This window comes from Psammomys obesus, unplaced genomic scaffold, assembly GCF_907164565.1.
Source record: "Psammomys obesus unplaced genomic scaffold, mPsaObe1.curated_primary_1811, whole genome shotgun sequence".
NCBI lineage: Eukaryota > Metazoa > Chordata > Mammalia > Rodentia > Muridae > Psammomys > Psammomys obesus.
Window position 1 is genome coordinate 11,465,745 of NW_026596162.1, and position 26,748 is coordinate 11,492,492.

The 26,748-nt window shown below is 44.7% G+C and overlaps 1 protein-coding gene across 1 annotated transcript in view; it reads left to right on the forward strand.

Moving 5' to 3' along the window:
* Cap2 (cyclase associated actin cytoskeleton regulatory protein 2) overlaps positions 1–26,748 on the forward strand; it is a 72,088-nt gene that overhangs the window by 10,097 nt on the left and 35,243 nt on the right. The window contains 3 exon segments of the mRNA XM_055595272.1: positions 9,568–9,689; positions 14,143–14,243; positions 18,524–18,543. Coding sequence (XP_055451247.1) covers positions 9,569–9,689; positions 14,143–14,243; positions 18,524–18,543 — 242 coding nt within the window. The 5' untranslated portion in view covers position 9,568.

A 26,748-nucleotide genomic window follows, 5' to 3' on the forward strand; every position in this document is an offset into this window, starting at 1 on the left:
GAAAGAAAGAAAGAAAGAAAGAAAGAAAGAAAGAAAGAAAGAAAGAAGGAAAGGGAAAAAAGAGATGGAATGGCCTGTGGCTTTGTGAGTCAGCTTTATGTCTCTATCTTAAAATGCCCACAACAATCAACTCACAAAGAAGGAAGGATTGTCTGGGCTCACAGTTTGAGAGGTTTGGGTCTGTAATCATTTGGCCCTCCTGCTTCAGAGCTGTGAGAGAATGGTGCTTCATGGTGAGAATGAGTGGTAGATACCAAAAAGAAAAGAGACAGGAAGGGGCTGTGTCCAGTATCCCCTCAGCTTCCTGGTCTTCAGCCCCACCTTTAAAGTTTCCACCTCCCAGTAGGACCATGGGCTGAGCAACCAAACCTTCAATGTCAATTTTTATATGACATTCAAGACCCAGACTAAATGGTGACTTGTTTGTTGTCTGGTGAAAAGCAGGTTCCAGAAATACTCCATAGAGGTCATGAAAAATAAGAAAGTGAGCTTCTTGCTCACATGAACATCATCTTTTGATGACACTGCCTGACAGAGCGTGAGTGACTTCGGTGCCCTCCTAATACTGCTCACTATGGAAAATATTTCAGACTTAACTTTCTAGGTGCGACCACTGTGCCTGGCAGAGAGTTGGGGACTGGAAACAAACCATTCAAGACTGATAAATTTAGTGGGACCATCAAGCGTGAATGAGCAAATATGATGATGGTGTGGAATCAGTTAAGAGTGAATCACAAGATGGATTTCCCCAGTGACTGGTAGGAAAGAATGTTTTTGGTGCACCTGTACCTAGGAGAATTAAACCCAGACAGAGCGGCTTGATGGCTGACCAGCTGTTTTTATCTTTTGATATACTTATAGAGGAGTTAGTCAATGGTGGCTTCATTTTTGCAGAGAAAGTCTCCAGCTTCCTACCACTTCATGTCTATTCCAGGTTTAGTCTTAGGTTTGTGAGTCCAGAAACCTACGGATTTGAATTATCAGGCAGGTGACTTAGCCTGGAAAGTGCTTGCTGGGCAAGTGTGAGACCCAAATTTACTACTCAGAACCCGTTAAGAAAAGTGAGGCTGGGTGGGATGTGTTTGTGACCCACCCCAGTGCTGGCAAGGTGGACACAAGTGGAACTTCGGGGCTGCTGGCCAGCCAGCCTAGCCCAGTCCACAAGCGCTAGGCCAAGTTAGGGATCCTGCATTAAAAAGGCAACATGGAGGCTATGTGGACCGCTCAGTGAGCCAGAGTGCTTATTCTGCCAGCCCTGAGGACTTCCTTCAAATCCCCAGCAAACATGTTAAAAGATGAGCGTGACCATACACACCTATAACCTCAACACTGTGTGTGTGTGTGTGTGTATGTGTGTGTGTGTGTGTGTGTCTGTGTGTGTGTATGTGTGTGTGTGTGTGTGTGTGTGTGTGTGTGTGTGTGTGTGTGTGTCAGGGGAACAGGGACTTGCTGGCTGCCCGCCTAGCTCCATGTTTAGTGAGAAAACCTGTCTCATTGATAGAGCAGGACACCCAGCCACTTCCTCTGTCTTCCTAAATGACATGGGCACAGAACCACCCACCCCAGCATGCACAAAAGTGCACATCTCCAGAAAAACGACACCTGAGGGTGCCCCACATTTGCACACACACACACAAACATAGATGCACACCTGGTCATACACACAGACACACTCACTAGAGAATGTCTCATCATGGTCTCTTCTCCATCCTTGACCTAGGAATAGGAACATTGAGCTGGCTATCAGGAAACCCTAAAGACCTCACTCTCTCTTATGAACAGGAAAACATTATCAAAGTAACTTTCTTCTTTACTCATTTTCTGAACTTGTTGTGAAGATTTTACAAACCACTTTGAACAGCATGAAATATACATATATATTATTTTGAAATTCTAAAGAAAATACAGAAAAGAAAAGAACCACAGAGGATGCAGGGCTTGCCTTTGGTGAGAGCAAATATATACTTTTAATCATGGAAGCCACCATGGTTCCAAACAGGAAAGACTTAATCTAGCACCAACTTTTAAATGGAAATTTCTCCTGTGAAAAATCTGGCTTCCAGCCTGATCTGGGACCTTGCCAGAGAGTAGGCAGCAAGGAAAAGGCAGCAAGTGGAAGCCAATTCATTAGTCAATCAAAAATATTTATAGACTTCTCTAGGTGTATGGCACCATGCTGGACTCGGTGGGAGGACGGAGGGAAAGTAAGATCAGCCTCAGCTCAGGCAAAGCATGCTGCCCGGCCCCTTGAGAGGAAGGGTGGACATGTGCCAAGGGAAAAGACAGCACAAGGGGGTGCTTTCATCGGACCGCGTGCTTTACAGCTGCTAAGGATGCGCTCTGGACACAGAGGCTGGTAATTCTGTTATTCTGGGCCTCCACCATTTGCATGTTGCTGTGGGGTGCCAGTGCGCAGAGCAACCATGAAAGCTAACCTTAGCACTGGTAGGAAGGTGGGAGGGGAAGGCTCCACAGGCCCTTCTTCACCGAGCGTGAGAAGGTTTGGGGGAACTGTGAGGGAAGGTGGAGGGGTCTTCTCCAATTTATCCTAAGAGACTGCTTGAATTCTTTGTTTTGTGTGTGCATGCATGCGTGTGTGTGTGTGTGTATGTGTGTGTGTGTGTGTATTCCTGTGTGCAGAAACGCGTGTGCAGGTGCATTTCAAGGTCAGGGGACAAACTCTGGCCCTCCTCAGATGTCACCCAGTAGTTTTTTGAGACGAAGTCTCTCACTGGCCTGGAACTTCCCATGAAGGGCTGTGTAGCCATTGAGTCCCAGGTATCAGCCTGGCTGTCGCCCTCCAGAGCTACAGTTACAAGTGTATGTCACCCCCCACACCTGTATTTTTTTATGTAGTTTCTGAGGACTTAACTCAGCTCCTCGTGTTTGCGAGCCATGTTATTTACCTGCTGAGCCATCTTGCCAGTCCCTATGCAGGACTGTTTAAATAGTAAAGACTCGCTGTAAAAATATTTAGGAAGAAAATAGGCGATTAAGAAATCTAATTCCATACCAAGCCTTTTATTTTGTGGCAATCGACACACATGAGCAGAGAAATTTTTGGTTAAAAACGTTGGACAAAGGGACTGGAGAGATGGCTCGGCAGTTCAGAACACTGGCTGCTTTTCCAGAGGACCTGAGTTCAATTCCCAGCATCCACATAATGGTTCACAACCATCTGTATATAACTCCAGCTCCAGGAGATCTGACATGCTTGTCTGACTTATGTGGGCATTGGAGACACATGTAGAGCACACACATACAACAACAGGCTCTAGCATACAAAATAAATACGTCTGAAACTTTTTTTTTTTTAATATTGGAAAAAGTCTACAGCCATAGTACTCCAAAGATGCCCGACCTTGTCTGCTCTCAGAGGTAACCAGGATCAGGCCTTGTTAGAACTTGGAAGGGAGAAATATTAGAAGGAATATTGGAAGAAATATTACAAGAGTAAAAATGAAATATTAAAAAATATCTTCCACTGTTCAGATTTCCTCAGTGACCACTTAACATTCCACATACTGTAACTCTTGCCGCCAAGACCGCCCTACTGATCTTGGCTAGCCTGCTTATCACTGCCTGTGTTCCGGGCTCTATTCTGGCATGCCCTCGAATAGGTAGTGACGTAGTAAAGCGAAGTTAAGCGATTTACCCAAAGCTCCTTTCCTTTTTAGTTTTGCTTACTTCATTTCTGTTTTGAAATAACTGACAGAACCTGCTTATGAGAGGAAGGGTTTATTTTGGCTCACAGTTGGAGAGAGTACAGTGCGAGGGAGTCAGGGAGGCTTGGCACCAGGAGTTTGAGGCCACTTGTTCACGTGTGAATGGGTCAGGAAGCAGGAGGAGAGGACCTCTGGTGCTCAGCGCATGTTTTCCTTTTTATTCAGCTTGCGACTCAGCCCATTGCATGGTGCCGCCCACGTCAGAGTGAGTCTTCCATGCACAATTAAGCCTCTCTGGAAACTCCCTCACAGACAAGTCAAGAGCTGTATATTCTAGGTGATTCCGAATCCATCAGACTCACAGCAGGAGTTAACAAGTATAATCCCCCAGCTAACAGGAGCCAGAGGACCGCTGGGGTGCATGCCTCCAACATCAAGGTACCTCTGTGCTTTCTCAGATGACCATGAGTGTAAACACGGAGATGTTACGAAATGCTCCAAAGTATGTAGGACTCTCCTTTTACAGGCATTTAATATGGAAAAGGCACAAAAGTACGTTCCCTTTGGGTGTTTTACAGAGAACACACCATGAACATAGAATCCAACCATGTTAGGGACAAAGTATCAGCACTTTGAGAACGGGCTCTGCAAAAGGACTAGTGAGCGAAAACAGCAGCACTGATCTTTTTCTCCTAGGAAAGTATTTCTTTATTCTGGGTCTCTGTTGTTGCAATATAGTCTATGGGAGTGCACACAGTGGTTACAGGAAATAGTTCTTTATTCCAGGTCTCTTTGTTGTTACAATACAGCTAATGGGAGAGTGCACAGTGGTTACAGGAAATAGTTCTTTATTCCAGGTCTCTTTATTGTTGCAATACAGTCAAGGAAGGGCACACATGGTTTACAGGAAATAATTGAAACACAGCTTTTTTTTTATAAACTCAGAGACAAAGATGTCATCTGGCATAAGAGGAGAGGAGGGGGCATCATAGAAGAAGATGGCAGAGATGCCAGGTCACAGATGAACAGCGTGCCTCCAGAGACTTGCAGTTATGCTGGACTCTGTTGAATGGGGACTCATGCAGCTGGAAGAAAAGCAGAAAGATGGGTCATTTAAGTGCATGCAAAACCAAGAGCTGGGCCAGATGTAGTGGCACACACCTGTAATTTCAGTTCTCAGGAAACTGAGGAGGAGGAGGAGGAGGACTACAAGTTTGAGGATAGCCTGGGCTGCATAGCAAGACTCTTGTCTCAAAAGACAAAGAAACAAAAAGAAAAAAGGGATAGTGTAAGAAAGAAAGAGAGGAAAAAGAAAAGGAAAACCAAGAAGCTGTTAACAATAGCTTTAAGAAACCAGATGAGCCAACAAATAATCAGAGTGGACCATCACGAGTCAGATGTGACTCTCTGTAAATTATGGCAGCACACCATTAAGAAGATAGGACACAAGGCACTGTGTAGGCTTGTAGGGCTGATACACACCTGGAATCCCAGTACTAGGGAAGCAGAGACAGGAAGATTGTGAATGGGAGGCCATCTTGGACTGTGTTGTTCATGTCTGACAGGCCTGGGCTATATGATGACACACTGTCACAAGTGAACAGATAAATTTACCACCACTGATGCACACTGGTGGTACTCAGTGGATAATACCTTAAGATGAGAGAAAACCAAGATTAGAGATGGCATCATGTTACTTGGATATGAAGAGATAATTGTCAAAAGAAACAGCCACAGGAATTGAAAATAATTGTCATTCAAAAATGAAAATATGTGAGCAGGGAGCTATTGTGTTTTTGTAAGAATTTCAATACTTACAAAAAGGTGGAAGAAGAGCAATCAATGTTTTTGCCATGAAGAATTAACTATTTGAAGATGTGGATAAGTTTCACCTGATGAAAGCAGTACGCAGTATTCACATCACATGATACCCTTTTGATTCTATGTACATATCACTTTGATAAAGGCAAAAAATTAAACTTTACAAAAGGAAAATGAGGCAAGATATGGAATCAATGAAGGTATATATTTACAGTTGAATGAATAAAGAACACGAGAAGGCATGTACTCAATGAATATTATTCAGCTATTAAGGAATAAATCCCATCATCTATGACAAAATGGATGGGATGGGATGGGATGGGATGGGATGGGATGGGATGGGATGGGAGAAATTAAACAAGTAAAATAAGTCAGGCACCCCAAGACAAAACCTCATGTTCTCAGACCTGTGTGGAAGCTAAAAATACTAATATCAAAGAAGGAAAGAGCAGGATGGTGGTAACTAGAAGCTAGAAAGAGTGAAGGAGGTACAGAGTAGTTGTATAATGGTACAGACATTGACAAGGAATAGGGTTAGTGTTCTGTAACACAGTACCGTAACCATATCTCACAGCTTAGTAGCTGTACCTTACAGCACAGTAACTGTATCTTACAGCACAGTAACTGTACCTTACAGCACAGTAGCTATATCTCACAGCTTAGTAACTGTATCTTACAGCAAAGAATGGAAATAAAAAGTGAAGTAAAAGTTTAAATCAGAAAAAATAATGACACCCAAGGATGGATTCCCATAATAATTAACCTCAAGAGATACTTGAAAAATTAATGCTAAGGAATTAAACTCAATCTCAGGTATGGGCAAAGGGATGTGTATCTGTAATAACTTCAGGAGACAGGACATGAGCTGATCAAAGCCAGCCTTGGCTACAAAGCTAATTCAAGGCCAGCCTGATCTGCATGAAGAATTCCAGGCTAACTAGGCCTAATATTGAAACTGTTTGTTTGCTTTCTTGCTTTCCTATTGGTTGGCTTTTTTTAAGAAAAAAAAAGTTATCCTCAAATACAGTTTCTTAAAACAAATATTTAAGGGCCTGTAAAGATAGCTCAATGATTAAGAGTGTTCGCTGCTCTTCCAGAGGCTTTGGATTTGATTCTCAGCACCCACATGGCAACTCACAATTGTCTGTAACTCCAGTCTTAGGGGATCCAATGCCCTCTTCCGCCTTCTGTGGGTATCAGGCATACACATGGTGTATAGACATACATGAAGGCAAAACATCCATACAAGTTAATTAATGGAATTAAAAAAAAAAAAACTTGAAATGCATGAAAGAATGTTTGACTGTGTTTTCGTCTGACACACTGCCCCCTCATCTGGTCTGATGGGTGGTAAATGGGCAGTAGAGAATTATCTGTATGGCACAGTCCTTTCTGTATGGACAGGAGGAGTCATCCTGTCCAGATACTCCTGTCCATATAGATGACACTCGATTTTTGGAGAGCCATGTTGGAGCTATGCCATCTAATCCCTGCTCTTGTCCCTTCGGTTGTAAATCCGGCCTCCTGCTCCACCTCTGATTCTTACATTAGTTGCCATCTAGCTAGCTTGCCCCCTCACCCTAGTCTACTGGCCTCCTGTACAAACTCTCGTGTCTGTCTCCCTTGCTCAGGCCCATTCCTCAACAGACCCTCACGTTCCCATTTGCTGTGGCAACTCTATGCCTCTCTTCAGCCAGCTTCTTAATTCCCGGCTCCTGTCAAAGGTTGGCTAAGTGCATTTTCGAAGTGCCAGGGCAAATGAGCTGGAATTTGAAGAATCTATGTTCTTTGCTTATTCTTGAAGGTCTGGACAGCAGCTGAGGTCAAATGTAGAAAAAGTGAAAAAGTTTGGGCGGGATGCGTGACTACCTCAGGACCCATCAGTCATTCTGGCCATGCTGATGTGGATCCTGCTGTGTCCTTTCTTTTGCTTGTTGTTAAATGTCTCTTACTAACTGCTCCAAAATTTTAAACCTAGAGGTATCTTCCCAGCCTCCTCACATGAATGGTTTTGATCTCGTTAGAGGCTGTGACAAGATTTGCTGATTTTACTCGAGGTGGCAACCGGGTGGCTTTCAGCCCACATTCCACGGCAATCTGCCTTGGCCTACAGTTGATAGGCCTGTTGTCTTTCAACGTGTTCGACACTCACCATTTGATAGCTTGAGATTGGAACGAGCTGAGGAGTCTGATTAAGCCACAAGCTGGGAAGGCAGTCCCAAGTGTGAAATGTAACAGGCTCTCCCCAAACAGCTCGCCTCTATGGGGGAGAGCCAGAGGTGGTTTGGGAAGTGGCTAAGGAAGCAGATGCATTTCCCTGTTATCACAGACTAAGTCCATGGTGGTACCATTTGGCAAGTTTGACTAACGGGGAACTGAGATAACTGAACAGATGGGCACCTATTAAAAGATTTGAAGGGCTTTTATCATTCCTCAAATGGCCTTCGCCCACCTACGAGATACCCAGTTCCCCTGCAAGGAGATTATGTAAAGGATTCAATTAAATCTCTCCTTCCTCTCCCCCACTTCAATTGCAATGGACTCAGAAGCTCTGACGTGAAGAGGAAAAGAATAGCTGAGAAAGTTCTAATTTTGCAGCCCCTGGGATTAGAGGCTGGCTTCAGCTATGCAGAGAGCGCTGTTCCATATTTTGAGAGAGCTGCTGCTGGCAGCTTCCAGAGCGATGGGTTTCCAAAATAGACCATGAATTCTGCCTCCATCCCTGACTGCTGATATTTGGATGCTGAGGTACAGAGCTAGGCACGTGGTTAGATGTAGTTAACCTTGCTTTTGTAAACTGTCATCATCTTTAAGCTGAAAAAACTGCAGGGACACACATTCCCCTGGCTTCCAGGGAAAATCTGAAATATTTACAAATCCCAGGGTGATGCAGCTTAACTGTGCTCCAGGGCCACTGTGCCTGTGATTCGGAAGCATAACTGCCCCTCCTTTTCTCAGAACGATGCTTGGAACGTCCCTAAGAGTGGAAGGAAGCATAGGCCCTAGCTACAGCAGACTGATTTTTACCAAAGGCAGTCATAGTGGGTATCTAGAGATACAGCTCACAGGCAGTACTAAGGTGACTGATTCAGTGCTCAGAGCACTGTGTGTGTGAAACCCAGGACTAGCCCTGTTACCTACACTCAGCTAAGTATGTGTTTGGAAACAGAAAAGGACAGACGTGTGAACCCACCTTCACCCCCAGTGCCTCAGTCAGCTTCATCTCTATTCCAGCCAGAATAATGGATAACTTAAGACCCAGCCTCCAAAACCCAACCCATTCAATGCTAACACTTACTAAAAGTCAGCAGCACAAGGAAAATAGCCACCTTTATACTACGTATATTATTTATTTATATATATTTATATAATAATATATACTATAGGTAGTATAATGAGCAGTATTTATACAAGTAGTTATTTATGTTATTTACTAATAAATGGATGTATATGTAGTATAAAACCTTATAATTATATATAATGTGTGTGTGTGTGTGTGTGTGTGTGTGTGTGTGTGTGTGTGTGTGTCATTCCAGGCATGCCATTAATCCTAGCACCGAGGAGGCAGAGGTAGATGGATCTCTGTGAGTTTGAGGTCGGCCTGGTCGAGTTCCAGAACAGCCAGGGATACTTAGAGAAATTCTTACTTAAAAAAAAAAAAAAGAAAATCAGCTGGTGTGGTAGCACATGCCTTTAATCCCCGCACTCAGGTAGAGGCAGAGGCAGGCAGATCACTGTGAATTTGAGGCCAGCCTCATCTACAAAGTGAGTCCTGGATAGCCAAGGCTATACAGAGAAACCCTGTCTTGAAAAACAGATAGATAGATAGATAGATAGATAGATAGATAGATAGATAGATAGATAGATAGACAGACATAGATAATTGAACCGAGTTGAAAAAAAAAAAAAGCCCAAATTAATTTTCTTTCGTGTAAGCTCTTTTTCAGTTGTTTATGTTTTCACAATGGGAAGGGGATGAAAGCCTTTCTTTGGTGCTGTTTATATTCTCTCTCACTGTCCTGATGTCAGTTCGCTGACCCTCAGTGATGCTCACACAATTTGCATGTCCATGTTCTTCCAGAATGGCGGACATGTTGGGCCTGATGGAGAGACTGGAGCGCGCAGTCAGCCGGCTGGAGCAGCTGTCTGCAGGGTCTCATGGGCCTCCTGGAGACTTCGGAGAAGTTAATGGTGTCAATGGAGGTAGGGCCACAACCTGATGTCATTACTGGTCATTGTGTGGTCCACTTAACCCCGCCTTCAATTCCTTCAGATCCCTCCTCCTTCCTTTGGGCGTGATCATAACCTTAACCAGAGGCAGGCAAGTCTCTGGGGTTTTGCAAAGGGATACCTTTTTTCTTCTCCCATAAGTACATGCAAATTTTATGCAGCAGTTTAAAAAGCAAACTTTAAAAGTTTCAACCCATAATCCATAAAAATGATCAACATCTGTGCCTCTGAAGAATGTAATCTACAACCAAAGGGGGTTACTGTTTTGTTTTAATATGTAACTGTATTAATTACTGAAATAATTATCAAAGCTAGAATGAGCATGCTCAGTCAGAGCGCTTTGAATAGGATTAGGTTCTGTGGGCTTTCACTAACGGGATGAGTCACTCAGTGCGTTTGGCCACTGTAGCTTTCACTGACGCTTGTCCCAGGTTAAGCCAATGATAGAACAAAGTCACAGCCACAGCGTATCATCTGACCTCTGACTTCTGATCATCCCTAACTAATAGGCTTCTCTGGGTGGGAACCAGGGCTGAGGATAGAGCCCTTTAAAAAAAAAAAAAAAAAAGAGCTTTCAGGTTGGAGAGGTGACCGAGTGGCTAAAGGGGCGTACAACACAAATCTGGCAACCTGAGTTTGATCCCCAGAACCCACGTAAAGACGGATGGAGAAAACTGGACCCACAAAATCACACTCCAGTTGGCACATGTGTACTGATGCTTGGGTTTTCTCCAGATGTTATGCATACATACATTCTTTAAAAGATCTTTCAAAAATTGTAGGCTCAGAAATAGGATGTTAAAATTTTTCTTTAGGCCAGGAGTACTGGTTCACACCTTCATCCCAACACTCAGAAGGTGGACTCAGAAGGATCAGAAGGAGTTCAAGGCTTGCTTCAGCTACACATCTAATTTGAGGCCAGCCTGGGTTACATGAGACTCTGTGCCACACACACACACACACACACACACACACACACACACACATACACACAGACACACATACACACATACACACACAAACTCTGCCAGAAAAAAAACACAAATAAAAGCCAACTATATATATCATGTAACCCATATGGCAAACTTTAAACCTTTAAACTATCTACAATAATTTTTTTACTTCCTTTTTTTTGGTAAGATTTCAGTCTAAAAGCTAAAAATGGAGGCTGCCTATTAAATTTGAATTACAAATGGAGAAACTTTTTTTGTATCAGTGTTTTCCAAATACTGCATGAGCTAAATACTGCATGATACATAATTGTCTTTAAAAAAAATTCTAGTCATTGCTCATCTGAAATTAAAATTTAACTGGGTGATCTGTATTGAATTTGCAGTACTATTCCTGACCTGTGTGCACACACTCAGCTCCTCTGACCTGTTTTAAATACTGCTGGGGTTTAGGGAGCTGAGAAAAGCCTCAGGCGAGAAGAGACTTGGACACCTCCTTCCCCAGGAAAGACGCGTGTTGCTGCTTCTAGTACACTTGGTGTTTTGGGTCCTCTGTCTTCTATTACATACCAAAGGACAGAAAATACTGTGGGAACTCAAAATGTGCTGGTTGTGTTCCCCCTGAAAATGCTGGAAAAAAACAAACATCACCTGACTGAACCGGAAGGAGAGAATGCTTGAAGAGAGCCTGTGGTGGGCCAGAGTCCTCCCTGCACCTGATAAGACAAGCCTGTGGTTTTCTCTTAAGCCCTTTCAGTTGGCCTCTGGGCCTCATCAACCTCATTTCAATGGCAATGTCTTTCCATTGTCTCCAGAACTTTTGTTTCATTATGTCCTGGACAGTAAGTGGCTGCAGACAGTTCAGGAGGTAATGGGTATCTAAATAAAGAAGAAATGCCAATAATTTGAACCTCGCACATTCAAAAAGGTAGCAGACAAAACTTCACATTTTTTTAGAGAGAGAGCTAGGAAGATGACTCAAGGGGTAAAGTGCTTGCTGTACAAGCAGGACTGGGTTTGAATCCCCAGAATGCATTTAAAAGCCTATAATCCCAACACTGGACACCGAAATAGGAAATCTCTGATTTGGGGGTTCAGCAAGAGATCCTGCCTCAATACATAAGGTGGACAGTGACTGGGGAAGACAGTGCTTACCTCTAAGTGCAAAAGCACATGCAGGTACACCCACACTTGTGCAAACCTACCTCCATGTATGCACGTACACACGCATGCCACAAGCACATATACACGCAACAGAGAAAGAAACGTCCTGAGGGAGGAAGAGGGCTAAATAAAATTGGAAGCGACAAAATTAAATTACTTGACATTTAAACAAATGTTTTCCAACACAAGTTGTCTCCAATTGGTTATCAAGGCAAAGGTCTTCTGGAAAAATTAGCTGGCGATTGATTTTACCTGAGGGGGGGTAATTAGGAAGTAGGGTAATAAGGGAGACACCTGAATGGTACCCCGTCTTAAAACATTTTATTTAATCTGAAGTAATGTCATTTCCTCTTCTTGGTCAGCTTTGATGATCGAAGTCCTGAAGCAGCCTCTTAGCCAGCTGTGGTCCACACCTATAATCCCCGAATCTGGGAGACTGAAGCAGGACCATGTGAAATCCGTACTAATTAATCAACTGTGTTTTCCCCCTAAAGATAGACACTGTGCTGCTATCCCACATACTACATTACTGTATCATATACCATATTAGATTTCCCTTATACTTTTTTTTTTTTTTTTGGTCTTGCTCTGTTTTTCTGTCTTGTTTTCTTGACAATTGGGCACAGCGGAGGAAACGATTTTGCATTCCTGCCTTGTAATGAGCATGGTCCTGGGTGCAGAAGACCTCAGAGCCTAATCCTCCAGCATCTTTGCTTTGTCTGCCTTACTATTCAGAGTCAAGGATGCTTTGATTAAGATATGCTCAAAGGATCCAGTCAGGGGGCAGAACGGATCATTAAAGGCTGCCCGGAGGAGGGGTGAGCAGGATCCAGGGATGAAAGGGAACTGGAAAAAATATTCCCTTTCATCATTTTACCTTTTGCCAGGCAGCAGCATCCATCACGTTTCTGAAATTTTCTTCCACTTTAAATGCCTAACAGAGACCCCACACCTCCCGCAAGTGACAAACAGCTCTATTTCCACAGGGAAAGATACAGAATCTCCCTGTTATGTCATACAAGGTGAAACCCAGTCCCAGCTGGTACAGGATAACTCCTCAACAGGCTCCTGAGGTGTGTGGCCTGAAGTGTGGGGAACTGTCCATCATTGTCCCTACCCCCACCCCTCCTTGGGGCTGTGGAAATGGGTAATTGGAATAAAAGGAAAAGGAAGTCTTCTCTCTCAGTTCTGTGAGCAGGGATAATGTATTTGAGGGAAGAAGGGGGCTTTGGTTGGAGTGTTAATAAACTGTAGGGATATAGTCCTTAATATTAGGGAAGGAAAGTCAGAGCTTTAGATTTTTTTTTTTTCAGTTGACTAAAAAGAAGAGAAGGAAGCTGAGTGTGCTGGCTAAACCACTACCCTTCAGTTCTCCCAGCTCATCGCTGACAATGTTCCACACAGATTGATCCTTAAGGAGTCTCATTCTCTTTCTGCCCCTGTGTCCTGTCCCCGGGAAGGAAAGGAGAGAGAAAATGACTGGGTGTGCCCTGTTGCCCCTCTGAAATCCTGGGGACTCTGGCTAACTCTATGTAGGTTGGTGTAGTGCCTGAGAAAGCCAGGGAGGAAGGGGCAGTGACTTTGAGGAACCTGGATCAGTTCCATTTGAGCATCTGCCTTTTGTTTGGTCTGTAGGTCAGGCCTGTGGCCCGCTCTGTCTGCGCTTCTGTTCTCTTATCTTGTACCTCCGTGAAGTCCCTGCTTACCTGATGGACTTGAGAATCAGTGTAACCAAATGCCTGATAAAAACCAACTTAAGGAAGGGCAGGGGGGTGGGGGGTGGGGAGGGAAGGGCTCATGGTTTGAGGCACAACCTGTCATGCCAGGAAGTCTTAGAGGCAGGAGCAGGAGCAAGAACTGTCAGGAAGCAGAGAGAGATGAATGCTGGCTCGGCTTGCTTTCTCCTTTCCATTCTGTCAGGCCTCCTGCCCATCCATGGTCTCGTCACCCACAATCCACCTCTGTCAAACCTCTCTGGCAATGCCCTCATGGACATACATAGAGGTGCGTCCATTTGGCAGTTCTAAATCCAGTTGAGCTGATAATCCAGATAACAGTCAGAGGAGGGAATGAGAAGAACAGTGTTGTTGATGAAAGTGTTTCCTGGGGAAGATGGAAACGGGGCAAAGGGGGTTTTCCTGAGCCATGGTGAAGATGGCATGCATGGAGGAATGACTGACTGACTGAACAAGTGAGGGTAGCAGCAACAATGCTCAAACTTCCACGTAATCCGTGACCTGTGGTGAGCGAGCCCCCAGCTTTCTACGAAACCACTGGGGCTTCATTCCTGACGGAGCCATTCTTTTTCACAGGCATGGCACCGTCCGTGGAAGCCTTTGACAAGCTGCTGAACAGTGTGGTAGTCGAGTTCTTGAAGAACAGCAGAGTCCTTGCTGGCGATGTAGAGATCCACGTGAGTACTCCCTGGCCCCCTCAGACAACCCCAATGGAACAATGATGTCTGCTTTGCTCATTGTTCCTTTCGTTTATGCAATCATTTATTTATCTGCCCGACAAGCGTCTACTGATTCATGCATCAGAAGGTACCAGGAATTCAGAGATGAGTGAGACAAGAGAGTCCTGCTCCATCCCCACCTCAGAACTTCACTTTTATCTTTATTGTTGGGAAATAAAAGACATATGACAGACATAAATATATAACCAACTGAGGTATTATAGGTAGGACCAAAAAAAAAAAAAAAAAGGAAATAGGCAATGATATGGAAAGTTCTGGAATCGGGGCTGTTGGTATAGGGGCTGTATCTCCTGTATCTCAGGAGGTGACTTTTGAGCAGCAATCTTAGTGGAGAGAGGGTGGTTATGGAGCAGAGCTTTCCAGACCAGACAGGGTTATAGCAAAGACTCGGAGGATGCTGGAACAGGCTCTTCTCAGCAGTGAAAAAGGCTGCTGGGAGGTGAGTTAGGGAGGGAGACAGGGAGGGAGCGTGGGACCAGAGCCAAACAGGACCTGCTAGTCACAGTAAAGGACTTACTCGTGGGCTTGGGGTGACAGGAAGCTACAGAGGGCATTGAACAGGGGATCGTGGTCAATTCCCTTTACTTTAAAAAAGATCCTCCAACAGAGTCAACTCAGCCACCGTTCTTCCTCAGGGTCAGGCTTAAGGCTGTTAACTAACACCTGTGAGGCTGTACCTATCATCAGAAAATCGAAAGCGTTGACATGGCTGCGGTGAAATCAGAATGCCTATGTTCTGTTGGCAGGGATGTAAAATGGTACACCCATAAGAGAAAATGGTTTGGCAGATACTCTGAAAACAGCATAAACATAAGATCACACATCTGAGCACATACCAAAAGCAATAAAAATAAAAAATAAAAAGACTTTCGAGGTGGTATTTTTTATACCCCAATTCAGAACAACCAGAGTCCCACAGCCTAGAGAGAGGAACAACTGCCTGTCTATGGACAGGCAAATGAAGGACACTGTGCTAAAGGAAATAAACTAGACACAGAAAGGAGGGCGTTCACACATGTGAGGCATCCAGAGAGGCAGGCTTCATGGAGGCAGAGAATAGAACGGAGTCTGCCAGAGGCGGGAACGGGAGGCAACGAGCAGTTGTCTTACAGGTGGGAAGCTTCCGTTCTACGATGACCCAGAAATCTCGCAGCAGCACAAGCCTAGCAGCGCTGAATGCATGCTTCAAAATGGTTAAGATGATAACGTGCTTCCGCTGGTTTCTTATCGTGTGTGTGTGTGTGTGTGTGTGTGTGTGTGTGTGTGCGCGCGCACACAACTTCATGAGTGGGTGGCTGCCCATGAAGGTGTGTGTGTGTGCATGCATGCGGGGCCAACCCCAGATGTCTTTCCTCAGGTGAGATCCACCTTATTTTTGAGACACTGATAATCCCCCTGAGTGGCCAGCAAGTAAACTTCAGAAATCATCTTGTCTCTACCTCCCTAGCACTGGATTACAACTGTGTGCTGGCTTTTTACATGGCGGCCAGGGATCAGAGGTGCCCTTGGTGAGGCCAGCCCTTCACTGGCTGAGCTATCTCTCCAGCCCTGTTTCTGACTGTTTTTTAAGTTACCGTGCAAAGGAACAGTTTCACTGTGGCACTCCCAGACCTGTGTATCATTATACTGTGTTCACATTTGTCCCCCTCCCCGGCTGTCCTCCTCCATGACCTCTGTCCCCTCTGGCTGGTTCCCTTCCTCAGACCATCCCTAATTTCTGTTTTCATGCCACAAAGATTCCATTGCCCTCTCTTCACAATCTTAGTATCTCTTCTGTCTCTCATGATCACCTTTCTAGATTCATGACCTGCACTCAGACAGGCAGACACACACATATACAGAAAGAGAGATGCAAATTCTCTTATGTCTTATCTTCTCGTGACCTTTTTTTCCAAGTATAGCCTGGAAGAAAGGAAAAAAAATCAAAGAATCTGGAAATGGCTGGATTGGAATAGATCTGTAAGGACGTGTGTACTCTGATTTGCTGGCTACAGACAGTCTTTTTTATCCCCAGCACTTAGTCATTATTTACATCCACTTAGTGCAAACACAAGTCAGGCCAATTAAAAACTTCGGGCTAAGTGAAGCATCAGGGCTGCTTTTCCTCTGTCTAAGAGGAGAGAATGCCAACTGCCTCCCTGTAGATGCCTCTCCATCGGGACAATCCTGCCAAAGACACTTTCAGCGAAGGTTTCAGAAAATGTGACGCTTGGATAAAGTTGTCTAAGGTTAGCAAAAGTAACGGACGGAAAAAGCATTTCCATCTTTGCTGCTTGTCTGTTGATAGTGTCTTCAACACCTGACACCGGTCTTGCAGGGGGATGGGTGAGCCTCCATCCCGGTGGGCTGGGATGTGATGAAGCGGTCAGGGCACAGTGCGCACTGCCCTAGGTGTCCTCTGCTGTTATTAAATACGTCTCTCCAAATACTCGTTGGTGGAAATGGGGAAACTTCGGGACATCTGAGGCCCAGGGAAATGTCTTCCGAGACAGCCACTCCCAGACTCCTTACCGACTGTGAATGTCACGCTGTTGTTACACCGACGCTTTTATTTCTGGTTGTCTTGGCTTCCGTGAAAGTGTATATACAGCGAAATGGTGTCATATTTGTCAGCACAGTCTGTCTGAGAGCTAGATACATAAAGGAGTGGTATCCCAATAGAAAGAGGCAGTTTTGGGGGTGACGCTGTCACCGAGATTCCAGACTTGTGACCTTCAGTTGACGCCGGTGTTGTGTTTCTGGGGTAGGAGAGTACATCGGAGCTCATAACATCTCACAGAAACCCCAGCCAGAAGCTTAAAACAGAAACAAGCATACTCAAGCTTCAACGTTTTTCAAAAATGTAGGGTTTGCAAAGTGAGCCTCCTAATTACATAGTAAACAGCCCCCCCCTTTTAAGGTCCTTTTAGAATAAAGTGTACGTGTAACTGGAATTAAGTGAAGGATTTTTTCCCTCCCTGATCACCAGCTTATAAACAATGTGACTCTAAAGAAAACATGTTCTCAGTGATGAATATGAAATGCTTTACAAGTGTCGTGTTTATTTTTAATAGAAGGAAAGACTGAAAAAGGAAAAAAGAAGAGGGAATGAGGAAGGGCTAGAGAGGAGAGGGGAGTCAAGGAGAAAAGAAAGAAAAAAGGGAAAGGAGAAAGCAAGGGAGAGCAAAAGAAAGGAGGAGAGGCAGAAGGGAAAATACAGGGAAGAGAGAGGCAGAGAGCAGTAAGGGAGAGAAGCGTTTGCCTTCTGAAAACACAGGCCCTCGCTCTGAAACACAAAGAACAGCCCAGGCAGCCAGAGCCCATCTGCCTGTTACTTTAATAACGTGAACAAGCAGTTTGGGTCTGGATCCTCAGAGAGCCCTGTGCCGTCGAGTGAAGCCTGCAGCTGCCGCCTCTCCCGCAAGCCAAAAGTGGGGTGGGGGTGGGGATTGCACTTTGTTCCAAGAACACACCTGTTGCCTAGAAAAAGAAAACCCTGCGTACCTGACTGTACATATGGAAACCTGAGAGGGATACCCACATGCTTCATGTTCGGTCCTGCCCCCCGGCTTAGCAGCTATTTCACAGATACTAATAATGAGCAAGGCAGGCAGGCCATGATTTAACGTCTGTCTCCGTGTGCTGGCTGCTGGGCCGGCTTTAATTTACCGAACACTCAATAGTCTATTGACAGAATAGACCACAAAAAGGAGGAATTAACGGTGACAATTAGGACGTTCTGCTGAACCTAAGAACATAACAGGTTTAGAAAAGATTAGATCTGGCTAAGCCTCCTTGTATGCGACATAAACCAGAGGACTTATTTAAATTACTCTCCAACCGGAGAACAAGGGCACAGCCTGTGCCTCCTTTCAAAGAATAAACAATGCATAATTTTATAATAGATCTGTAGGGTAAACATGGCTGTTGCCCTGAAAGAAAAAAATCCTCCAGAAACAGAGCCCATATATCATCAAGGTTTTGGAAGACATGGCCCATTCACAATGGACTCGTGTGACTTGTGTGCTGGGTTGTGCTTCTCTCTTTTTTGTTGTTGTTGCTGTTGTTTTCAAGACAGGGTTTCTCTGTGTAGGCTTGGCTGTCCTGGACTCATTTTGTAGACCAGGCTAGCTTTGAACTCACAGAAATCTACCTGCCTCTGCCTCCCTGAGCGCTGGGATTACAGGCGTGCGCCACCACACCTGGCTTGTGTTGTGTTTCTTAAAACTTTTGTACAGCTAGAGATGAACCCCAGTGCGTAGAGTGTTCTCTAGCAAGCAGAAAGACACGCATTTGTGCCCGCGTCTTGGCCGCACATGCCTGCAGTCAATCCCCAACCCTTTGGAGGTGGAGGCAGGGGTGGGCGCTTGAGGGGCCAGCATGGGCTACACGAGACCTTGTCTCAACAAAGGAACAATGTCACTGCCCAAGTCAGTGACATCATTATTCTCAGTTTATGGAGCTAATCCCAGGCCAGTTGCTGAGTGACTTGGTGGTCACAAAGCAGCTGCCAATGACAGCTGAAAATCCTGAGTCCTTTCTGAACAGTTTGGGGCTCATGGGATGTTTATTTCTTTTTCTTGATTAAAATGGATTTAAGAGAAAACTCCCATGAGTTGTTTCATAAAATAAGAGAATCACGATTTAAACCAAAATACAGTAAAATTAAACTAAGCATTATGCACATCTGTGATGTAGACACATTCTGTGCTATGCTGTGTCTTTGTCCTCCCTGACCTTATAACAAATAGGCATTTTTAGACAATTAATAGACGGCGTCATTTGACGGTTGCTGGAGGTGGTGTTTTAAGGCAGGGTGCCATGCAGTCCAGGGTGGCCTAAAATTTGCTATGTGGTTGATCCTGACTTTGAACTGTTCCTCCTTCCTCCACCTCCCAAATGCTGGGATTACAGGCACACACCACCCACAGGACCTCACTTCTCATGTCTCTCATCACTTCACAACATGCTAGCCGGCTGCCTAAGTCATCTGTAGAATGGTGGGCTCACATCATGCCATGCTGGCTAGCAGAGAGATTCCAGGAGGGGCGGAGCGGCCTCTCTCACCCTCTCCTTCAGCCATACTAGTCTTCCAGTTAACTTCCGTTTCCCTGCTTGTTTTTTTTGTAATTACTTTAAGTGCATGCCTTCAGTAAGGTTACTGCACATCTTGTCAGGAATTCTGATTCTGGGGCTCCCACGTGCTGTGAATCCAGCTTTGCTTTCCCTACAGTTCCTAATGACAGCCCCAACTTTCAGATGAGAAAACATTTGGGTGTCGTTCCAAGAATATCTTCTTTTAGCCCTCCCTCCCATTTTATTTCTCTCTTCCTCTCTTTCTCCCTCTATTCCCTTCCCCTCCCTCCTTCCATCTCTTTTCTCTTTTATTCTTTCCTTTTTCTTCCCTTCTCTGTCCTTCCTTTCTCCCTCATTCTGATTTTCTTTTCTCTCTCCCTCTTTTCTTTTTTTCCTCCTGTCCCCTCTCTTCTCCCTTCCTTTTTTTCTCCCTCCCTTCCCTCCTCCCACCTGTCTGTCTATTTTCTATAGAGAAGAACCTATACCCTAGAGAAAATAAGGAACACGGGGTGGGTTAAAGGACAGCAGAGACTTGGCAGCACAGCTGGGAATCTGATCCTCGGAGTCCCCGTCTGTCACCTTAGCTGACGCCTGCTTTGACTTTTGGGGCAGCTGTGGCTCCCACGACCTTGCTCCTCATGAGAAACAAGGTGGCAGAGTACAAGTCAGACACAGGGCCAAGGCAGGCTAGAAGACCTCCTACCGCATGATTTTATGCATCCCCTCAGAGTGATAAGAGCTGGGTGGGGAGTGAAGACCTCAGGGCAGTGTGTATTCCTTCCAGAGTCTTCACTTCCCCTCTGTCACACAGTCCAGTCCAGCCCAGTCATGACCATGCTGCTGGCTCCAGAGGTACAGAATTCAGGAGCACCCAGACACTTGCCTGTTATCACTTCTTCCCAAGAACACGGAGAGAGACTTTTTGATTCTGTACCGAGGACACGCTTGGCTTCTGATCACAGGCTTTGACTTGCAGCCCATGCTCTGTGGAGGTGCTGCTACCCTTGGGCAGTACGGCATGGTTAGTTTTCCTTGTCACCTTGGCTAGATGTAGAATCATCATGGAGACTCGGTTGGCTTGTCTCTGAGGGAGTTTACAGAAAAGTTTGCCTAGGGAGGGAAGACCCACCCTGAATGTAGGCAGCGGCATCCCAGGAACTGACGCTCTAGGCTGAATGTTAAAAGGGTTAGCTGAGCTCCAACCTCCATCTCCCTCCACCTTCTGAGGGCAGACACAGTGCTAGCCTCATACACCCACCACTGGGCTACCTGCTCTGATGGACGGCATCCCCTGAAACCAGCCACTCGTTCCTGAAGTTGTCTTGTCAAAAGTCTCATCACAATGGGGACAAAAGTAACAAATACAGTTGGCCAGTTTTTCACTTCACTAAGTTTTTAGACAAACTCAGATTACACCCAGAATCCAGGGGATGACTGGACTTAGAAACTGGACCGCGAACATCTTGGAAAGGCCACCAGGCACCGCTAACCTTGTCTATCAAAAGCAAGCTGCCACCAGATATCCTACTGGAATAATGAACTGGGTTCTGGATGCAGCCAAGGTTAAGAGAAGACATGTCATTTTACCTTTCTGGTATACGCAATAGGTTACAGTGTGACATTCTATACTTGTACATATACTGGTTTTTGGTTTATTTGTTTGTTTGTTTGTTTGTTTGTTTGTTTGTCTCTCTGTCTTGGCTGTCCTGGAACTTATTATGTAGACCAGGCTGGCCTTGAACTCACAGAGATTCACCTGCCTCTGCCTCCCAAGTGCTGAGACTAAAGGCGTGCGCCACCACACCTGGATGTGTCTTTTAACCATATTCAGCCCCATACCATCTCTGGTCTTCTCCCCACTCCACCTGATTCTCCATCTTTTCAACTACTCTCCCCCTTTCCTCACTCCCTTCCCCTCCTCTCTCTTTGGTGGCAATTAATTTAATTAGCATTGTTTATAGGAGTCTGGGTAAGAGATTTTTGCTAAACTAGCCCTTGAGTGCTTTTCTTCTTTCCTTTTTCGTAATCAAGTCTAATTTAACTTTTTAAATAAATAATGTATTTATTATTCAGTCAGGAAAAGCTTATGTGTGGGCCAGTGAGATAGTCAGCGAGCAAAAGCATTTGCAGGCAAGCCTAAAGACCCAAGTTCAATCCCTGGTACCCACAGGAGGAGGAGAGCACTGAGTTTTGAAGCTCCACTAAGCTCCACATGTGCAACTCCCACATGCTCTCTCTCTCCCTCTCTCCCTCTTTCTCTCTCTCAATCTCTCTCTCAGTCTCTCTCTCTCTCACACACACACACATACGCACACATATGCACACACACTGAATAAATGAATAATTAATTAAAGGGGATAATTAATAAATTAATTGAAGCAGGATAATTAATAAATTAATTGAAGCAGGATGATTAATTAATTGAAGCAGCAGGAAGTGTTGGGGGTGTCATGTATGAGGAGGGAGTGTCCAGTCTCACGGAGAGGGCGGGGGTTCCAAGTGCCAGAGTGGCTGTAGAAGAGAGAAGACAGCTTGCGGGTCAGTTCTCCCGTTCCACCATGTGGGCTCGGAGGATCAAGCTCAGGTTGTTGGGCTTGTAAGGCCACTGAGTCATCCCTCCAGCCCTAGTTTTTATGTCTTTAATGCTTTTTCTTTCCCAGAACCTTTAATACAATAGTAATAAGGCGTTGGTAATGCATTATCCTTTTAATAACATGTGTTAATTGTACATAATAATGCACTTCATAAGATATTTTATCAACATAGAGTATATTCCCTCTCCTCCCACCTCCTGTTCATCACCTCCATTTCCCCAACTTTGCTTCTGCTTTCATGACATGTGTATGCTTGATTTTATGTCTTCTATAAAACCTAAGGTCCACAAATAAGAGAAAACACACAATATTTGCTTTCCTAGGTTTTGACCTATTTTGCTTAGTATGATCTCCAGTTACATCCGTTTTCCTGCAAACCACGTAATTCAGTAATTCATTATGGCTGAATGAGTCCCGCTCTGTGGATAATGCCATGTTTTCTTTATCCTTTCATTTACTGATGAGCGCCTAGACCAATTCCATCTTGACTCCTCCTGAAGTAAACACTGGCCTGCAGGTATCTCCGTGGTGTGTGGTTTTAGAGATGCCGCATATCTCGGAGCAGGCTAGCTGAGTCACAGGGAAGTCTACTTCTAATTTTCTGAGGAACCTCCATACTGATTTCTACTGTGGCTGGAATAGACCGATTCACATTCCCGCCAGCGTCTTTCCTGAAATATAAGAACCTCTTCTTCCTCCACTTCCGAACCAGCCATTGATGGGTTGTATTTTGTTTTTTTGTTTTTTGTTTTCTTAACAATATGGATTATCCAAAAAGTGTGTATGTGCAGAGTGTGTACATGCATTTGTGCGTGCGTTCTTACAATCTTTAGTGCTGGTGGTCTAGGATCTCATGCGTGTTAGGTAAGCACTCTTCCTCCGGCTGAGTTCTTAGCCTGGGACAACCCCTTTTTAACATTCACTTATTTATCTAGAGGGGGTGGGTGCACGCTATTGCAAGCATGAGGAGGTGAGAAGACAACTTATGGAGTGGGTTTTTTCCTTCCGCCCCTGTGAGCTCCAGGGATGGAGTTCAAGTCTCCAGCAGGAGACCCCTTCCCCCACTGAGCCACCCCACCAAGCCCCAGTATAATCATTTGTAATTCCAAACCCTTGCCTTCTCTGTCTAGGCAACAAGAGTGTTAAACTGGGTCAGAGGTCTGCTTGGGCATCCATAGATGGAGACAAGCACATGGATTTCCTCTTTTGATAGTTATATACCCACTAGTTCCCAGCCAGTCTTCTATTTATGATTTTATGGTGTTACCTTCAATATGTTTAACGAAGGGCTATGGGAAGGTTTATGAGTCATAGGAGAGCTACCTTGTTTCATGAAATATGCAGTCTGGCCTTACACATTATACCCAACGTGAAGATTAGAGCCAAGCGGGAAGCACAGAACTTGGGAGGCTGAGGCAGGAGGATCAAGAATTCAAGGCTGGACTGGGCTATATAGTAAGACCCAGGAGAGGGGCTGGGAAGATTGTAGACCTTGAAGCTTTATCATTACTGCATTATTAAATAACAGTGTCATTTTTATGCTTAGGAAAGTTTACATATACAAGTTATTTTTATGTTAAATCTTCTGTTCAAATAAAAACAATGATATTTCCTATCCGTGAGTTAAGGTGTAGCCTATAGATTTGAACTGTGTTACTGCCTTTTGTTTGCTGGTTGGTTGGTTCTTTTTGCTTTGTTTTGTTCATTTGTGTGGTTTGGGGTAGGGGGGGTTGTTTTGTTTTGAGACAAGAGTTCTCTGTGTAGCCCTGGCTATCCTGGAACTCTCTTTGTAGACAAGGCTGGCCCAGAACTCAGAGATCCACCTGCTTCTGCCTCCCAAGTGCTGGGATTAAAGGTGTGTGCCATCACTGCCTCGTGAACTGTGTCACTTTTTGAGGGGATATGTTCAAATTACCTTAAAATATAAATTACATTTTTTAATATTATATGTACTAACTACGTTTTCAGATTTTCAAGTTAAAAAGTCGTAATAATGTGCAGGGACTGTAGTGAGGCCTGTTTCTTCTGCTCCCTTCGTAACCCTTTTGCCTGTACTAATGAGTTCTGTTGGGAAAGGAAGAACCTCCACAATGAAATTAGCCCTGCAGGCAGGACTGCTTTTAGTAACAGATTGTTTCGGGGCAATTGAATTCTTTGGTTGAGTAAACCATGAAAAGCTGAGTCCTCATCACAACTGCTGAATCTGAAGGAGAGCCCAGCTCTCTACAGAGCTGAGCTGGAGATCCAGTGAGTAGGAGGTCACACAGGAGGAGGAAATCCAGGCTGCATTTCTGCAACCAGATTTTTTACAATATGGGTTCCTTACTCTCTTCCATCCTTCTCCACCCTTATTCCACCCTTCCAACCCCCAACACTAGGTAGGAGAGAAAGGAGGGTAGAGGGAAAGGGGGGCAACGTTATCCTTAGACTACTTCCTGATGATTAGGGACATCTATTTCTTTGAGGGAAGTTTAAGCTTCATGGTCAGGATATTCGATTCCTTCTTCTCTTTGTGCATGACCACTTGACAAACTGCAAAAGCAGAAACCAGCAACAGCAGCAACAGGAAGAAGAGGAGGAGCAGCAGCAGCCACTGCAGCCCCTCTCCGGGCTCTAGCATTTCTATGTCCTCTCAAGAGTCCCCAGAATTCCAAATGTCGTACTCTTGCAGGAACTATTTGCAGCTGGCGAAATCACACCCCTGCCAGAGCACAAGGAAAGTCATAGTCAGCTACTGTGGTCAGTCTGAAGCAGCCCCATATCTCACACCCGGAATTACAACAAAAACATATTCCCATAGCGTATTTCTGTGTTTTTTAAAGAAATCAAAATTACAAAATTCTCACCACACACATCCAAACTGACCATGTGCATCTTTCACAGAGAGACAGGGGGGTGAGGGGCTTAGGTCAGGTTCTAATGTCTCTGCAGCTCCGAATCCTCATGTAGCAATGGATGCCAATAAGAATCTTATGTGGCATTTATGGTCCTGACTCTCCCATTCCTCTAGGTTTCACTGGCTTAAGCAAAATGAGTAGCCAACATATACAGGGACAAAGTCAGAGCAGGCCCTGGAGGAGGGTGTGTGTGTATGTGCATGCGTACGTGAGCGTGTGCATGCATATGTGCGTGGGTAGGCAACGAAGACTCGCTCGATACTTCTTCAGCAGAACCTGGAAGAAAGTGGACTAATGAGTCTTGGATAAAATGAATTGCTCTGTAAAAGAGCAACATGGACACTCGAGCCAGGGTCAGAAGCTCATTGCAACACTATTTGCAATGACTGACTTATGGAAGCAACCTACGTGTACAACAACAGAGGGAAATGGACAAGAAAATGTAGTGGATGTAAATGGGAGTAGAGGGACTTTATTGCAGCCATAAAAAAAAAGGGGGGAGGGGAAGTTGTTTGAAAGAAAACTGTAAACAGCCATGATTGATAAATCAGGGCAATTTCATTAAAAGGGATGTCTATTTTCTCTCCCTTGTGGGTCCTAATTTAATAGAGACACATAAAAGCATGTGTGCATACGTGTAGAAGCAGAACTGTCTATGGGAATAAAGGGAACTAATGGGAGGGGGAAGGGCGACACAGTGGGAGAGGACGGAGGGAGGTTTAGTGAGAATATATGCGACATGCTTACAATGCACGCTACAAGAAAATGTGTATGTATACAGTGAGACTACTCGTGAAGTTTTAACATTTTTATCAAAAGAAAGTCTTGTAGGTAACTAGCAAATTTTTGTTTGCTTGCTTGTTTCAAAATAACGTTTCTCTGTGTAGCCTTGGCTGTCCTGGAACTTGCTTTGTAGACTGGGCTGGCCTCACAGAGATCTGCCTGCCTCTGCCTTCTGAGTGCTGGGACTAAAGGAGAGTGTCCATAACAGCTACCAGCCAAAATTTTTTTCTCCGGTTTTCCTCAAAAATACCCTCTCATTGGATTATTTTCTATCAGCGGTTGTCTTTGTTTTTTTAATTTTTTACAATTTATTCATTGTATGTCCTGATTGTAGCCCCCTCCCTCAACTCCTCCAAGTCCCCCTCCCTCCTTCTTCCCCTTATCTCCTTCCCCTAGTCCACTGAAAGGGGAAGTTCTCCTCCCCTGCCATCTGCCCCTAGCTTATCAAGTCTCATCAGGACTGCCTGGATCCTCTTCCTCTGTAGCCTGCCTGGCAAGGCTGCATCGCTAGAGGGAAGTGATCAAAGAGCAGGCAATGGAGTTCATGACAGAGGCAGACCCTGCTCCCAGTACCTGGGAACCCACATGGAGACTGAGCTGCTTATTGGCTACATCTGAGCAGGGGGTCTAGGTCCTCCCCATGCATGGTCCTTGATTTGTGCATCAGTCTCTGCAAGACACCCTGGGTCAGATTTTTTTTTTTTTTTTAGTTTTGTTGGTCTCCTTGTGGGCCTCCTGTCCCCAAGTCTTAAGTCACACTAACAAGCATCACAAAATAAGTGTCCTCTCCTTTCCTGTTCCCTTATGTATTCCTCTCTTCTCTCTTTTCATCTTTCTACAACAATGTCAGTAACTGGAACATTTACTTCTTACTTTTATTGTTCTTTTTGTTGTTGTTGTTATTTTATTTAGTTTTTGGTTTTTGAAACCACGTCTTGTGTATCCTAAGTTGGCCTAAAACTCAGTTAATAGCGAGGATTGTCTTGACCTCTCTTATTTTTTTTAATTTTATTTTTTTTCTTATCAGTTACATTTTATTAACTCTGTATCCCAGCTGTATCCTGCTCCCTCATTCCCTTCCAATCCCACCCTCCCTCCCTTATCTCCACCCTG